The sequence below is a fragment of the Nuphar pumila genome, chromosome 13 (assembly GCF_984573655.1).
Source record: "Nuphar pumila chromosome 13, dmNupPumi1.hap1.1, whole genome shotgun sequence".
NCBI lineage: Eukaryota > Viridiplantae > Streptophyta > Magnoliopsida > Nymphaeales > Nymphaeaceae > Nuphar > Nuphar pumila.
Window position 1 is genome coordinate 8,064,969 of NC_143261.1, and position 15,745 is coordinate 8,080,713.

The 15,745-nt window shown below is 39.3% G+C and overlaps 1 protein-coding gene across 2 annotated transcripts; it reads right to left on the minus strand.

The window, feature by feature from the left end:
* Positions 1 to 3,896: 3,896 nt before the first annotated feature.
* On the minus strand, positions 3,897 to 8,806 carry LOC149817669 (bifunctional dTDP-4-dehydrorhamnose 3,5-epimerase/dTDP-4-dehydrorhamnose reductase-like). Of its 2 annotated transcripts, XR_016426966.1 has the most exons (3): positions 8,302 to 8,806; positions 6,496 to 6,648; positions 3,897 to 4,527 (listed from the first exon to the last, which is right to left on the minus strand). XR_016426966.1 is itself a non-coding variant. In XM_089983984.1 (2 exons), exons 1-2 carry the CDS (start codon positions 8,746 to 8,748, stop codon positions 4,078 to 4,080), a joined length of 897 nt encoding a protein of 298 aa, XP_089840110.1. In that variant the 5' UTR covers positions 8,749 to 8,806; the 3' UTR covers positions 3,897 to 4,077. The 2 variants fall into 2 exon arrangements, 1 of the variants encoding a protein (XP_089840110.1); XM_089983984.1 differs by lacking the exon at positions 6,496 to 6,648.
* Positions 8,807 to 15,745: the final 6,939 nt, after the last annotated feature.

Consider the following 15,745-nt stretch of genomic DNA (forward strand, 5'->3'; position numbering starts at 1 on the left):
AAATGTTTGACTTAGTCAAGCAGAATCATAGACACACCTTGTTTGATGCTTTATATATCGATAGTCAATCGGTCTTAGACTCTCCTTTTGAGAATAGTCTCTCAGAGAAGACTAACCTCCGTTCTTTCTGTAGTGAGAGTCATGATACTACTTTAGGGGTCGAGTGGGCGGAAACACAGTACGTAGTGTCACAGATGACACACTTTTTCTCAGAGAACCTGATTGAGTCTGACTTCATTCCATTGATCTCATGGACGATGAAGGGTTTTTTCAAGGATCCATATGACTGGGGATGTGAAACTTAGCACTTAATGAGAGGCAACCCATATGTTGTATATTATTAGATTTTCGCTTAGCATTTGTAGATTTTCTTAGGTTTTTCATTTTTTGTTTCATTCATGAGTCTGCATGTCATGTCATGTATACATTGCATTCATTACAGTCATAGAACGTGCATTTATATTTTATATCAGGTTCATTATACTCTTTTTTCTCATTTATTGTGTCTCATGTGCATTCACTTAGTTTCATATAAGCATGGGGGAGTGTCACTGAGACAGTGTTATTCAAGCATGGGAGATGGTGTAGTTTGCACACCTTGATATTTTTGTATACGTTCTTGCACATTTTTATACATCTTTCACGAAAAGTAGGTTTTTAAAGAAAGAGTTTGAACTTATATGAATGTTATTTCAAGTCTAATGTTTTTAGACGAATTTTAAACCCCACGAAAATATTTTTTCTGACATGGATCTAGAAATTATTGTTGTTTATATGGATTTTGAAGAAATAATGATAGATGCATGTTAGAGTTTATTTTGAATCACAAATATGAATATGCATAATTTTATTTTTAAAAAACTAAGCAAATGAACAAAAGCACAAAAATGAGCTCAAAAAGTGGAAAAGAGCATGCGTTAGGTTGTTTGGATAATTTCACAATCCCTAGTAGATGGGGCTTAGACGCAAGTTGAAGTATTTGAGTTCCATTTCGAAAAAGAGAGTGGAAATCTTTGTGATCCCTATTAGCTGAGAACAGACACAAGCTGAAGTGTTTGAGTCTTATGTCGAAAAGGTAAATGAAGAAAATCACTTTTGTATCCTAGTCAATATCTTTAGCCTATATAGAGAAAGTATAAAAGATATTAGCATTTCACAAGGCATAAAAGCAGACCATACGCAAGCCATAAAATAAAATAGTGCGCAAAAAAAAAGTGTGACAAATTGAAAATCAAGAAAGAAAAGAGCGTAAAAAGCAAAAAAAGTCCACTGCTTAGAAATGTAATTGAGAAAACCTGTGCAGAAAATATGTTAGTGATAATGAATAAATAAAAACATGTTTTTATTTGATTTTTCAAGAATAAAACATAAATAATTGTGATATTTAAAAAAGTGAAAGAAATTATTTTTCTGTGATGGTATATAAAAGACTCTAATTATATTTTGATTTTGCAATAAAAGAAAATATTTGTAAAAACAAAATCTTTAATTACCTACTACTTGTGAGGATGTGTAACATTATGCATACATGGCAAAAATGTTTGTAGGTAGCATCACTACAAACCCTCACGAGACCTTACTCGTCCATTGGGGTAACCCAGGGGTTGAAAGGATTTGTTGCATATACTAAATGCAACTGTGATTCCTACGAAAATAAGTTTAGTTCGTGTTTCTTGCAGTTTTGCTTCAGTTTGCTCGAGGACTAACAAATGATAAGCATGAGGGTATTTGATCATGCATTTATTTTAGCATTTTATCATATTAATTCATGCATGATTCGATGAATAATTGCATTAAATTTCTACATTTATTGTTAGTTTCGAGAAAACATGCAAAAAAGGTAAAAATCAAACAAAGCATAAATTGCCAGTTAATTTGGCAATTTAAGTTATATTGAAAGTAGTTAGTGGTATTTTCTTTAGGAGTGAAGATTTTTAATTAAAAAATAAATAAACCATCAATAATTTTAGATAGTTTAGGGTGAATAAACATAGAATTTTGAGCTTTTAGAGAAGGAAATGTTGAGGAAGCCCCTTTTTAGAATTTAAGAACAATATACGGGGCATTTTTGAAAATGTTCATCATTATAAACCCCATGTATGGGTTTGAGAGAGTTGTCTCCTCCAATGGGCATGCATCCCTCTCCTCTTCTTTCTTTTTTCTTCTCCTTCTTCTCTCGTGGAGCAAACATACCGGCGGCCCTGCACAAGGTGGAGTCCAACCTTCTTTCTCCCAACCAAATATTTAAGTCTTCTCTTTCCCTCTTTTCTTCTTCTCTATTCTATTCTCTTCTCATTTCCAGATTTTCTCTTGCTATAATTTTCTTTTCATCCATTCATTTCATTTCACTTGCATCATTGTATATCACGAACTGCATCTGCATACTGCAATTGCCGGAATTCACTGTGAAATCCTCAGATTTCACAGTGAGGTCATCTGCTAACAAGCTGTCGTGAACTCAGTTCAAAGGCATAGCTTTGAACGGCTGTGCCACAAATTTGTCGTGAATTCAGATCAGTGCCTATTGATCTGAATTAGAGCTTCAGCTCATCCGTGAAACCGGATCTGCCAGAATCACTCCACCGGCAGACTACATCAGTCGAAAATACAGTTCATGGAATCCATCCTTCGATCTGCAACAACTCTGATCCATCCTCCAATCTGTGTTCATCTCAAACACTTCATCTGCTGGAATAAGACCAGATCGGCCGGAAATCAAAATTAAAATAAGACCAGATCGGCCGGAATCCCCTTCATTTTGCCGGATTCAATCTGAATCTGCCGGCGGATCCGTCCTACTCAGCCAGAACTTGATTTGAGTTTTACAGTGAAGATCTCTGTTAGCTGCCTTGAAGATCTCTGTAAACTGCAGTGAAAACCTTTTCACGACAGTTTCTATTTACCGTGAACATATTCACGACATTGTTTGTTTTTTAAAGTTCATTCACTGCATTGGTTTTTTTAAGTTCATTCACGGCAGAGTGTTTTTAAAACCTTTTTCAAGGCAGCTGTGTTTTTAAAAATCATTTTCAATGGCAGCTTGTTTTTAACATTTCTCACGACATTAGGAATTTGCATTTCACTCATTGCATTTTTCACGATATCGCATTTTAGGCATTTTTCATTTAGGTTTTTACGACAAATCATTTTAGGCATTTTAGTTTTGATTTTTATTTCGGCATTTCCGCATGCATAGCATTACATTTTAGATTTAGTAAGTTCATTTGCATTTTTATTTTTTATATTTTACTGTTGCATTCATTTTGCATATTTGCCATCTTCGCACATTTTCGTATTTGTCATTTTTAGCATAGTGTTTGTTGTTTTTCTTTCGCTACTTTGTGTGTTCGTGTTTTGCAGGAAAGCATGGAGTGAAGGCAACAAGCGAGATATGTGGTGGTGCACGTTCGACACATGACAGGAAGTGTGAGTGCAGAAGACATTTTTGCTTTCTTTTAGAATTAAGAGTTTTAATTTCCATTTAATTTCAGAGTTTGTAATAAAATCATTTTAAACCCTCTGCGTAAAGCATTCATTGGTTGTAATAGTTAATTAATTTTACTTTCCTCTTATTTTTCTTTTTTGGCAATAAAGAGTAGTTAATTGCTTGTTTGAATACAAAGTATTCTTTGTTCCTTGAGTTCGACCTGGTCTCTACCACCAGTGAGAACCAGTTTTTATATTCGGTGAGTCTTGTTTTCACATTGCTTTTCACTTAAAAACATTTTCAAAAAAACATCTTCTTAAAAACTCACATCATGGACCCTTAAGAGTTAAGAGTTACATAAACAGGTCATCGCCAGTTACATAAACAGGAAGAGATGCTCCAGGAGATTTTTTTAGTCGAGGAAATCATGGCTAAACAATCTTTATGTTTAAGGATGTAGAGAAATAAGTAACAAAAGAGAAACTTGGCCTACTTATTAGTTGAAAAGAACAGCTACAGATAAATGCAACAAGGATCAAAGTACGAAGGTGAACACAACCTCACCAAAAATTACATAAATTCTGTCCGCTCAACTGTTCCATATCTCCCTGAACATTTAAATGGAAAACATCTCTCCAACCCACCGAATATTATGCAGACTTCTTTTGATTTGGCTTGAATACATACTGTATGAGTGATTCCTTGATGGGAAGAAGTTGAGGGAACTCCTTTTTCAGTTTGGTTGCATCAAGTTCGTTGTTACTTCTTTGAGCAACGATCACCTTTGCCTGTTCCTCTAGGGTAAAATTCTTCCACGAAAAACTCGGGTCGATATACTCTCTGTACATCTCTAGAATCTCATTATGGCTGACCGCTCCAGGATTGGTGAAATTCCAAATACCAGTGAGGTTGCGCTTTGCCATCTCAATAGAAATTGGCAAGAGCTCATCCAAGATTGTCATAGAATTGGGAATATCAACCACCTTCTCATAGCGGGTGATTTTCGTGATGAAATTTCGTGGGTTTGAGAGATCTGATGAGATCGGCATCCGGACACGTAAGGTACACACATTCTCATAATTCTTGAGTAGTTCTTCTACCTGTTTAAAACAAATGTAGAGAACAAATCAGGAAAGCCAAGAAGCAGATCCAAACTTCAAAAATACCATGTTATAGGCATATCTTCACTAAATGATGCATATAAAGCAGCAGCTCCACCACCACACTAATGGTTCATACGCTATGTTCATGACTGAAGAAACCAAGCACTGAAGACACACATAAAACACAGGTCGCAACAGGTTCAGCTCATAAACACATCTTTTAAATCAACAAACAAGCCCACATTTCTATTTCATGTTGCCCAAATTGATCTTTAACAAATTGAATGCACTTGAACAAACCAAGTGCTTCAGATCAAGAATACAACTGCATGTTAGCATGGTATATTATCTATCAGAGATCTGACTCAAAGCACTCAAGGTAGCTTGACAAGACTTGGTAAGAAAACGGATGCTTTAGAGATAAAGAAAATGCTAAAAACTCATTAAAGAACCCTAATTTTCCCAAGAGACAATTCTACACGAGTAAAGCACTGGATTAAGGTCAGATGATCCATTAGACATGTCTGTGGACTTCTAAAAGAACTGTTTGACAGAAATTGACTCTCTTACTATGTTCTTAAGAAAGATGAAACATCAAATAGAAAATATGCCTATAGAAAAAACAAAACTAGATGTTAGTTGCAACAGAAATTCTGCATCATAATGGGTTGAGCATAATGCCAATGAACAGAGCAGAAGACTTGTTCTGAATAAATCTGAACCATAAAATTTCATGATTGAGAGACCTGTTAAAATGCATTGTGAAAACAGGCCTGACTACAGAGCATTTAAAAGGTAGTATATGGAGTGATGACAAAGACAATGAAAGGCTGAAAAAAGGTTGAATTATTTATGTTTACAGAAGTCTATTGTCATCATGGGCAAGCAATGTCAATGAGATGCAGATCACAGAAAATCATAAACTGGTAAATAGATGCCACACCAATTGGCACTAGTTTTGAAGATGAGCAGATAAAAACTTAATTCATAAGACTTTAACCTAATAACTTGTGGACCAACAAGTTTTAAGAGAAAAAGCACACAAATACAAAATAAACACTGAAGATCATAAAAAGGAAATATATAAAATGAAGGAAACAATGTTGACCATGTCAGACAGGTTTTAACTGTGTCCATGAAGTGTCATAGTGTTTCTGATTTCGTGTTCGGTGTCATGTTGGGATGACACGGGACATGTATAATAAGCGTTCCTGTGACATAGCTAAGATGGGATTGAATAGATTGAAAAATAAAGGACAATGTATGCGGTAAAGATTTGAATAAGCATCAATGATGTGGACATTTAATTCTTTTTTAAGAGAAGATGCATACATTTTATCTATATTTAGTTTCACAACTGGGATTTTTTTTCTTTTTTGCAAAAGTAAATCAACATCCTTAATAAACCCCCTCAACAGTTGCTCATGGTCTGGGCCATGCACATATTATCACCAATTTCAAACTTGGTAAGAGCATTCACGAATGTGTCTGCAATCAGGTTATCATCAATGTCCCATCTTCATAGGATAAAGGAAACAAAAGAAAGAAATTTGATATGCAGGTAATTACTGTGATACCTCAAGGTGTTGTTTGCTCTAATACCATCATCTATGATTAAAAGTCGGTATAGGAGATGAGCTGAGAATAAATTAGAGAACAGACAAACTCCAAGAAGCATCCAACTGATGTGGCTGGACATACTGTTATGATAAATAAGCATCTGTAGTTGTGAAACTATATTTAAGCTAGTATGAGTATTCTCAATAGGTCAAACTATTATTCTTGTTGGAGGCTTAGAGTCTAAAGACTCTAACTTCCAACATCCAATGTGTTGCTTTATCTTCTACTTCTAAATGCAGGCTAATTTCTTTTAACATAGCAAGGAAATTCCTTCACAATTCACGTCATCCCTCATTTCTAATATACTTACAAACTGTCCATGTTCTTAGTCATGTTCACATTTACCAGATAATTCCAGCCCTTGGTACTAGAGGATTGCTTCCTTCTCCATGTGAAACAATGTTAGACACTCATGATCTCTTTTTGTATGCCTATGAAACATATGTTAGTTTCCTCGGAAACTGGACCTGCTCATATCTACTCACACATACTTCTCACCTGAAAGAAAAACATGGAACACTCAAAAAGAATAACAGCAGTACGTATGTCAAATACAGAGAAATCTTATCACAGGCTTCTAAGTTATCTTTCTATTTTGGGAGTTAAAAACAATGCATAAACAAAAATACTTTGAAGGTTAATTCTGCTAATCTGATGGTACAACACCAGAATGAAAAGCACACCATGAAAGTGAAGTACAAATAGATGAAAGCAACTGGGGTCGAATGATATAGCTGAATGGTTAGGTCACATTAAATAACATAACCAAGGGAGTTCGGTTCAAATCCCACAAGAAGCCAACCCCAGCTTGACTATCCAAAAAAGGAAAAAAAATGAAAGAAACTGTTACATTTCCCTGGAATTTCAAAAACTAGGCAAAGAACCCAGAAGTTTCCCTCAAGTGAGTCTACATTCATAAAGAGCAGAACCATAACATGGCAGACCTGATCTACACCAAAGTCGTAATTGCATGATGCTGTATTTGTGTGATCAGCACCTATAGGGGGCGTTTGATTACAACGGATATCTGAGGATAACCTCGGATTCGTCGATCAAGGCATGGGGCCCATGCCTTAATCCAACCAGGACGGAAACGGAGGAGGTTATGAGATGCTCGTTTTAGGCCAACACCGCCACCCCCCCCCCCCAAAAAAAAAAAACGCTGGTTTATTTGGAAAAGCCAGATTTCAAATTTAATTATGCCTGATACCTACCTATCCATGCATGACTTAAAATATTCCAAAGTTCACATCCATAAATATTAGAAAACCAGATGGATTACACAAAATACAATCACAGATACAGGCAACTTTCCAAACAGAAAAGGAACCAAAAACCATCCATACGAAATCTAGATGCGCTGAATATACAAAAGAAGTAATCCCGCACACACCAAGGTTCTTTATTCTCCTCCATAAGCATTTTCTGTTTTCCTTCATCAACATGATCAATCAACCGGTGCATACAACTTTTTAACTTCATATTCTTTTGGGAAAAAAGAAACCCAAGGAGCCTGACAAATAATCTTTTAGAACTTCCGTTAACAATTGTCTTGGCAGTTGGCACTACTAATCTTTGAGTATGAAACATCATCGTGACTAAAAATGATCCGATCACTAGTAATCTCGGAGAATGAAACCTCAAAAGTAAGCATGATTATTCCTTCTATCACTACTACTTTTTCCGCCATACGCACTTAACTAATACTACTACTTTTACCATCACTATGAACGCTACAACTATCACTACTGTTGGTGATTAAATGTTGGTTAGATCCAAAATATGCAGTTTCCAGATCTGAATCAAGAGTGCACGAACCAGCGAGGGACTTGTTTCTCGAGGCAATGCCACTATTATGACAAGGTAAACTGGAAGAAATTCATCCGATTCTAATGCGGCCGTACTAGCCTCAATCAGATCAGATCTAGCCCTGGATTCAGGAAGCCTCTCCACCAGACCAGATCTAACTCAACGGAGCTCGAAACAAGACCAAATTCACTAAAATCATCAAATACATCATCTTGCAGACGAAAAAAGAAAAAAAAAACAATAACTTCCCAAGAATCAGCGATATTAGCTCCGATTTTTGCCAGAGAACCAAATTTTCACCAAAAAAATAAGGAAATAAAGAGGAAAACGAGGGTTTTTTACCATGGCTTTAGTCTTGGAATAGAAGGATCCGGTGAAATTGGGAAGATCCTCCTCCTTGAATCCGATCCCCGATCCCAAGGGATGCTCCTGGTCGTACTCGAAGATGCACCCTGTCGCGTAGTTGACGAGGATGAGGCCCTTCTCCCTGCAGACGTCCGCGAGCGTGAGCGTGCCGACGACGTTGGCCCGGATGGTCTCCACCTTGTGGCTCTCGCACCAGTCGACGTTGGGCCGGCCGGTGACGCCGGCGGCATTGAAGACGTGTGTGGGGCTGACCGACTCCAAGTCGAGCTCGATCTGAGCCCGCATCTCGAGCCGGCCGGATCCGTACTCGAACTCGATCCCCTGCGCCTCGCAGATCCTCCCGAGCAGCCCCCCGATCCACCCCGTCCTCCCGTAGATGAGGAACTTCAGCGGGCTGGACCCGTTCTCCGAGGTAAGCCCCATCGCAAGATTCAGAGAGGACCGAGACAGTCGGTACTCAGGAGGAAGAATACGAAGGAGCAGGCGAAGAGGCCAGAGAGAACGGATTCGTATTTATAGGGAATATGCGAGAAGGGAGGCGGTCGACTCACCGTTGTGGTCACCGCTGGACAAGATCTCTTCGCAGGGATGCTTTGGTAATTAACAATTATGTTTTTTATATATTTTCCTCTTTTTTTTATTTGTTGGAATTTTTTAATTAGTTAGAGGAGGCTCAGATCCCAATGGTGAAAATCGTCCGATAAATTAAATTTTACTGTTTTTTTTAAATAAGAAAAAGATATTAAACGGATATGAATAGTAAGAATATAAAATAATGAATGAAATTTTGTCGGCGAATATTTACTTTTTTTTTGTATCTATTTATTTATTTTTATGGAATGATGTCATAATTTTTTGGAAGAAATCATTAGGATTTGTGTTGGATTCAACGGATGCAATTGATCCGATTTTATCCGATATTCAACTGAATCCGAATTTACTTAGTTGGATTTGGTAAGCCAAAAAAATATCCCTAATCCGATGCATATATGGTTTTGGCTTTTTGTTACCGAATCCAATAAATATCAGTATTTGATGGAGATTTGAATATGTTTACATGTAAAAGAAAAGAAATTGGTATAAGCTTTTCATTGTCAAGATCCAAATTCAAATCCGTTTTTAACCAATCGATTAGTCAGATATGGTATTGGTTACATCTGACCCGAATTTGAACTGTCTATATGGCTGTGGACGAAGATCACATGTATTGTCATTATCATAGATTTTCCTTTGTTATTATCTAATGTTTATTTTACTTTTTTTATGATGAAGACCGGATCACTTAATGAGCCAGCCTAAGGTAAGTCCTGGATAGGGTCACCGACCCGAGCCCTTACAAGCCCATCAGTTATCTGAGGTATAAATTTTGAAATGGAGCCGCTCATCTGGTAGGAGCTACTTGTGAATGTCACCAAGTTAGCGTCACAAGTTCAAAACCCATGAGTGGTGTCCCTTGCCGCAAGGTTGAAGCTGGGTGTACTCTTTGGTAGGCAGGGTGACCTTAACTGTTTTACCAACCAGAGGGGGGGGGTCCCTTGGATTATCCAAAAAAATAAATAAAATGGAGCTATAATTTAGTGTGTTTTATCTGATTTTTAAATATAAAAAGTGAAAAGCAGTTTTATCACATTAATGTTGGGTTATTTAGAATGCATTGCATTTTGAAAAATGTTGCTACATTTTTAAAACTATATTGGCATCTGTTTATCGTGTATAGGAATGTAAATGGTTTGGATTTAGATCAAATGTAGTCAATATCAGTAGGGATGGCAGTGGATCGGGGCAGCAGACAAGGTTGGCACTATGTCCTGTCTCAAAATTTTGGCCTCTATTCTGGCTTCCATCTCCACATGGGTTTTGATTTTAACCTCTACCCCTGATTCATTCTCGTTACATGTCCTTCATTCCCGGTTCAAATGGAGCGAAGCGGGTGCCTTCCGTTGTTAAAGGAAGGAGATGAGAGAAATAAGAACTCGTGCGGCCTGTTAGAAGGTGTGAAAGGAGAGAGAAGAGATTCGAGAAAGAATTCTATGTTACTTTTGTGTGTGTGTATATATATATATATATATAATTTCTTTAAGCAGCATTGGGGTAGGGGCAAGAGTAATCATCCTGGTCTCCATCCTCGCAAGGGTTTTGATTTTAACTTCTATCCCTGGTTCATTCTTCGTTTCATGTCCTCCATCCCCGATCCAAATGAAGCAAGGCAGAGCTGTCCTCATCTCCCCTCAGTTCACTGCCATCCCTAAATATCATATTCAATTAGTTGGACATGAAACCAAGAAAAAGTCATACCAAATCAGCTTTTTTATTTGTAATGGGACACATATATCTGTCATATTTTATTATGAAAAAGTCATACCAAATCAGCTTTTTTGTTTGTAATGGGACACATATATCTGTCATATTTGGTAGTAAAAATTCAAAACCATATCCACATTCTATTTCCAAATCTTCATATCATTTTTTTTATGGGACAAAAGAGTCGAACCTGAGACTGATTTAGTCTAAAGTGAGGTTAATGAAATATATTACAGGAGCTTTTTGTTTAGTACCTTACAAAATATAATTGAAAAATGATTGTACTGTACGACAAAATTGATATATTTTCACAATGGGTTACAATTTTCTAAATTCACCTGATGTTCAAAATCATAAATTTTTAGTTTTAAAATAACTTTTTTTTATCCTCTGGACAAGAGAATTTCCTTGAGATATGTGAACTTCCACTCAAACATGAGAATATGTGAATTTCTTATAAAAAAATTCACTAAACGTAATTAGATGAAGCTATGGTTAATTAGCATGACATAAAAACTAGAATATTAGTGTAACGAATTACCCACCAAACATTGGTAGGCCTTTGGTGATAAAACCCTTGAAGTCCTCTTTGTCAACCGAAAAATTACACTCAGCTTTGACCTTGCAGTAATGGATGCCTCCCGTGCCTCCCATGGGTTTTGAACTATGCTCGGTGCGTGTCAGATGACAAATCACGGTCCCCCTAATCAATAAGGTGGAGTCATAAAAATGAAACATTTGTCTTTATGCTAAAGACTATTTATTAAACCCATAATCATTAAGGCTATGTTTAGGAGCGTTGAAACTAAGGTTGTGCTGTGGTTGGGGCCATGATTTCATAGGAAAACCCTCACTGGTTATATTGTACCATGAGTTTTGAACTTGCAACATCCCAACACAACCTGACGTACACTAACAGCTCCTACCAAACAAGCGGAGCCCTCCTTGCTCATTATCAAAAGTATCTTGCCACTACTTCTGCACTCCTTTGGTGAAGTTGACAAACTTATCATTTTCTTATGGAAGCACCAAGAAACTACAAAATGTGATGGTGGCTTGAAAGAAAATTTGGTCCTCCCTTGAAAGATTTTTTTTAATGAAAGCTTGTCTGCACTACCCCTGGCGGGTCCCTCGATGCCGTCCACTCAAAGCGACAAACGACATCAGACCGCTATGAATTTTTGTTTATACCATTCGGTTTTGAACCTGCAACGTCCCTACACAATGTGACATGCACTAGCTGCTCATACTAGACAAGCAGGGCCCATTGATCGCTCTGAAAATTTTATGATGATCTGACGCCACTCATCGCCATGGATGAATGGCATTGGAGGGACCCTTTGATGGTAAACCATGGGATGTACCCATGACTTGATATGCATTCATCATTTTTTTCTTCTAGAGCAGCTACAAGTGTATTGTGGACATACTCGTTGATTTTAGCCATTAATCATGAACTTAATTTGTCATGACCACTTGAGTGTTTTATAAGGTGATAGGCTAAATACAAAACTTAGGTTTGTTTGGGAGATGGAGTTAGATTGGAGAAGGGTGGATTGATGGGAGTCGAAGAGAAAATGGGTGATGGGAGCAGAGTTGTCATAGGGGGGGGGGGGGGGGGGGGGGGGCGAAGCAGGTTATATGTCCTCCCCCCCCCCCGAACAGGGCAGTTAGCTATATCTCATGTTCGGGGGGTCCCAAAGAGCACCGCATATGTAAGCATGTGCGTCTCGTATCCCCATGTTTGTCAGCATTAATTGGCGTTGGAGTTTGATGCAATTGCAAAGACTTAAGTACCACTACAAGAAACCTTCTAATCCGGCGCTAAACAGTTTAGCGACGGATTAGTGTCAAATTAGCAACAGAAAACTTTCATCGCGATTTTTTTGATGCTAAGTAGTGTCAAAACTTATCCGTCGCTAATTTGTGACGGATTAGCAACGGATATGATCCATCGCGAGTCCTTTGCTATTTTAAATTAGCGATGGATCATATTCGTCGCTAATCCGTCGTTAAATTTAAAAAAAAAAATTGCTCGTTGTCGGCGCGTTCTCCGGCAAGAAGCAATTTTTTTTGCACAGAACCGGCGCGTTCCGGCGTCGGGACGCCCTTCCCCTAACAATCGCGATGAATCGGCGCTGCCTCCAGTTGCATCTTCCTCACCCTCTCCCTTCGCCTCTTCCCTTCGCTCTACGGCTTCTTCATCATCCTCCTCCACGTGACCACCATCGTTGTCGCCGCATTTGGTTGCGCGTCGACCACCAGCGCTGCCTCGCACACGCGCTGGTACACCTCCCACATGGTGTCAACCGTGCTGACGGCCATATTCGAGGGGTCGGTGTTGATCTTCACGCGGACGAGAGACTTCCTGCAGTCCCTCAAGTCGTACGTCAGAGAAGACGACGGGGAGGTGATACTCAAGCTCGCGGGGGGTCTCTGCGTGCTCATATTTTGCTTGGAGTGGGTGGTGATGTGCTTGGCATTCATAATGCGCTACAACGCCTATGTTGTTGAACCGGCGCGTTCCGGCGTCGACAACTCTGACAGGCTTCAGTGGCTCCCCAACAGCAGTCTCCTCTTCGTCGCCACTCTCTTCGACTCCGGCAAGCTCCAGGTTTAAATCGAACGGGAGGGAGGGAAAAACAAAGGGAGAAAAAAATTTTAACGGAGGGAGGGAAAATTTCGCGCTTCAGGTGGGACGAAAATTAGCGACGGAATTAGCGAGGGAATTTTTTTGTCCCTAATCTGTCGCTAATTAACGATGGATTAGAGACCAAAAAATTCCCTCGCTAATTTCATCGCTAATTAGCATTTTTTGTAGTGTTTTGGCGACGCAAAAATGTTGTCGCTAATCCCTCGCTAATTAGCGACGGCTTTAGCGACGGAAATATTTTCGTCGCTAATTTTGCAAATATTTCAAACGTTAGCGACAAATAGTTTTCGCTCGCTAATCCGTCGCAAATTGGCGACGGAAAAAATTTGTCGCAAATTTTCGTCGCTAAGTAGCATTTTTCTTGTGGTGTACCCTCTCCTCCATTGGTGCCAAAAAAAATGACGATTCTAGAAAATGAGTGGTTGTAAAGACTTAAGTGCCCCGAAGATGATTATTTAAGACCCAGTCTCTGCACTGCAGGATTATCCGAAAAAGAAATCTCCCATGGAGGAGGCCATGAATATCAACCCTCTCACTCTCTTTCCCTTCTCTTTCTGCTTCTGTGCACATCCAGCAGAAGATCCTGCATTGCTCCATCAAGCACTGACTGACCTGCACATTGACTGTTGTAGAGCCTGATTTAGAATTTTTACCCTTACATGAGGAGGGTTTGGGGGCTCCTCCCAGCGTGGGTAGCATCATTCAACTAAATGAGTTGTAGATCCTGATTCAGAGTTTTTACCCTTACAGAAAGGGGGGGCTGAGGGATCCTCCCAGCGTGGGTAGCATCATTCAACTTGAAGAGTTGTGGAGTCTGATTCAGAGTTTTTACCCTTACAGAATGAGGGTCTGAGGGCTCCTCCCAGCGTGGGTAGCATCATTCAACTTGATGAGTTATAGAACTTGATTTAGAGTTTTTTCCCTTGTAGGAGGAGGGTTTGGGGGCTCCTCTAAGCGTGGATAGCATCGTTCAACTTGATTCGTTGTGGAGCCTGATTCAGAGTTTTTACTCTTACAGAAAGGGGGTCTGAGGACTCCTCCCAGCGTGGGTAGCATCATTCAACTTCAAGAGTTGTGGAGTTTGATTCAGAGTTTTTACCCTTACAGAAGGGGGGTCTGAGGGCTCCTCCTAGTGTGGGTAGCATCATTCAACTTGATGAGTTGTGAAGCTTGATTTAGAGTTTTTGCTCTTATAGGAGGAGGGTTTGGGGGCTCCTCCTAGCGTGGATAGCATCGTTCAACTTGATTCATTGTGGAGCCTGATTCAGAGTTTTTGCCCTTACAGGAGGGGGGTTTGGGGGCTCCCACCCAGCACGGGTCCTGGGTGTCGTGGTAAAAAAATACACAGAGTATTGTGGTGAGAAAGACATATGTTTGTTCCAAGCAAGGTTGGAAGAAATCAATGGAAAATCCAATAAGGAGCATGCCAGAATCAAGATGTGGATGTCAAGCGAGAATGGTGTTGTGCAACTCAAATAACACAGAATAATAGAGGTCTGGTTTTTAGTTAAAATAGGGAATGAAATGACAATAAAAATCACTAAAAATTTACAAGAATAAACTAGACTCAATAACGAAGACACCACTTTTTACGGATTTGGAATATGACCTCCAGTTAGGAAGATATGACCCTGACAAGTTGGTCCTAATTCGAGTAGCGATTTCTTACTGAATAACACTACAAATCGCTATAGTGATTTGCGGAAGACACTACAAATCGCTATAGTGAGATCCAACAATACTATAAATCATTGTGGGCTCGTTGGAGACCCCAAAACACTATAAATCACTATAGTGATTTGCGGAAGACACTACAAATCGTTGTTGAAAAGCCGGATAACACTATAAATCGTTGTGGGACTCCTTGGAGACCCGAAAATACTACAAATCTTTGTAGAAAAGCCTGATAATACTACAAATCGTTGTTGGAAGGCCTCAAAAAAATTGGTCCGGAGGGCGCTGCCCCCCGATCTCCCCGCCAGGGGCGGCCTTCCTTGGACCCCCGCCCGCTGACCGCGCAGCGGGATCCGCGCCGGGGGGAGCCCCCGGACCCCCCTTATGTAAGGGCAAAAACTCTAAATCAGACTCCACAACTCAACAAGTTGAATGATATTACCCACGCTGGGAGGAGCCCCCAAACCCCCTCTTGTATGAGCAAAAACTATGAATCAGGCTCCACAACTCATCAAGTTGAACGATGCTACAGTCAGTGTGCAGGTCAGTCGGTGTTTGATGGAGAAATATAGGATCGTTTGTTGGATGTGCACAGAAGTAGAGAGATAAGGGAGAGAGAGTGAGAGAGTTGATGTTCATGGTCTTCTTCAGGGAGAACTTTTTGCCTCCCTTGATTTCTTCTCTAGAGAGAGAGAGAGGGTTTTACAGTGTTTTACGGAGAAAGAAGAAGAAGACTTTAAAGAGTCAACATCATCCTCGACTTTCTGGATGGAGGACATGTTTGTCCTTTTT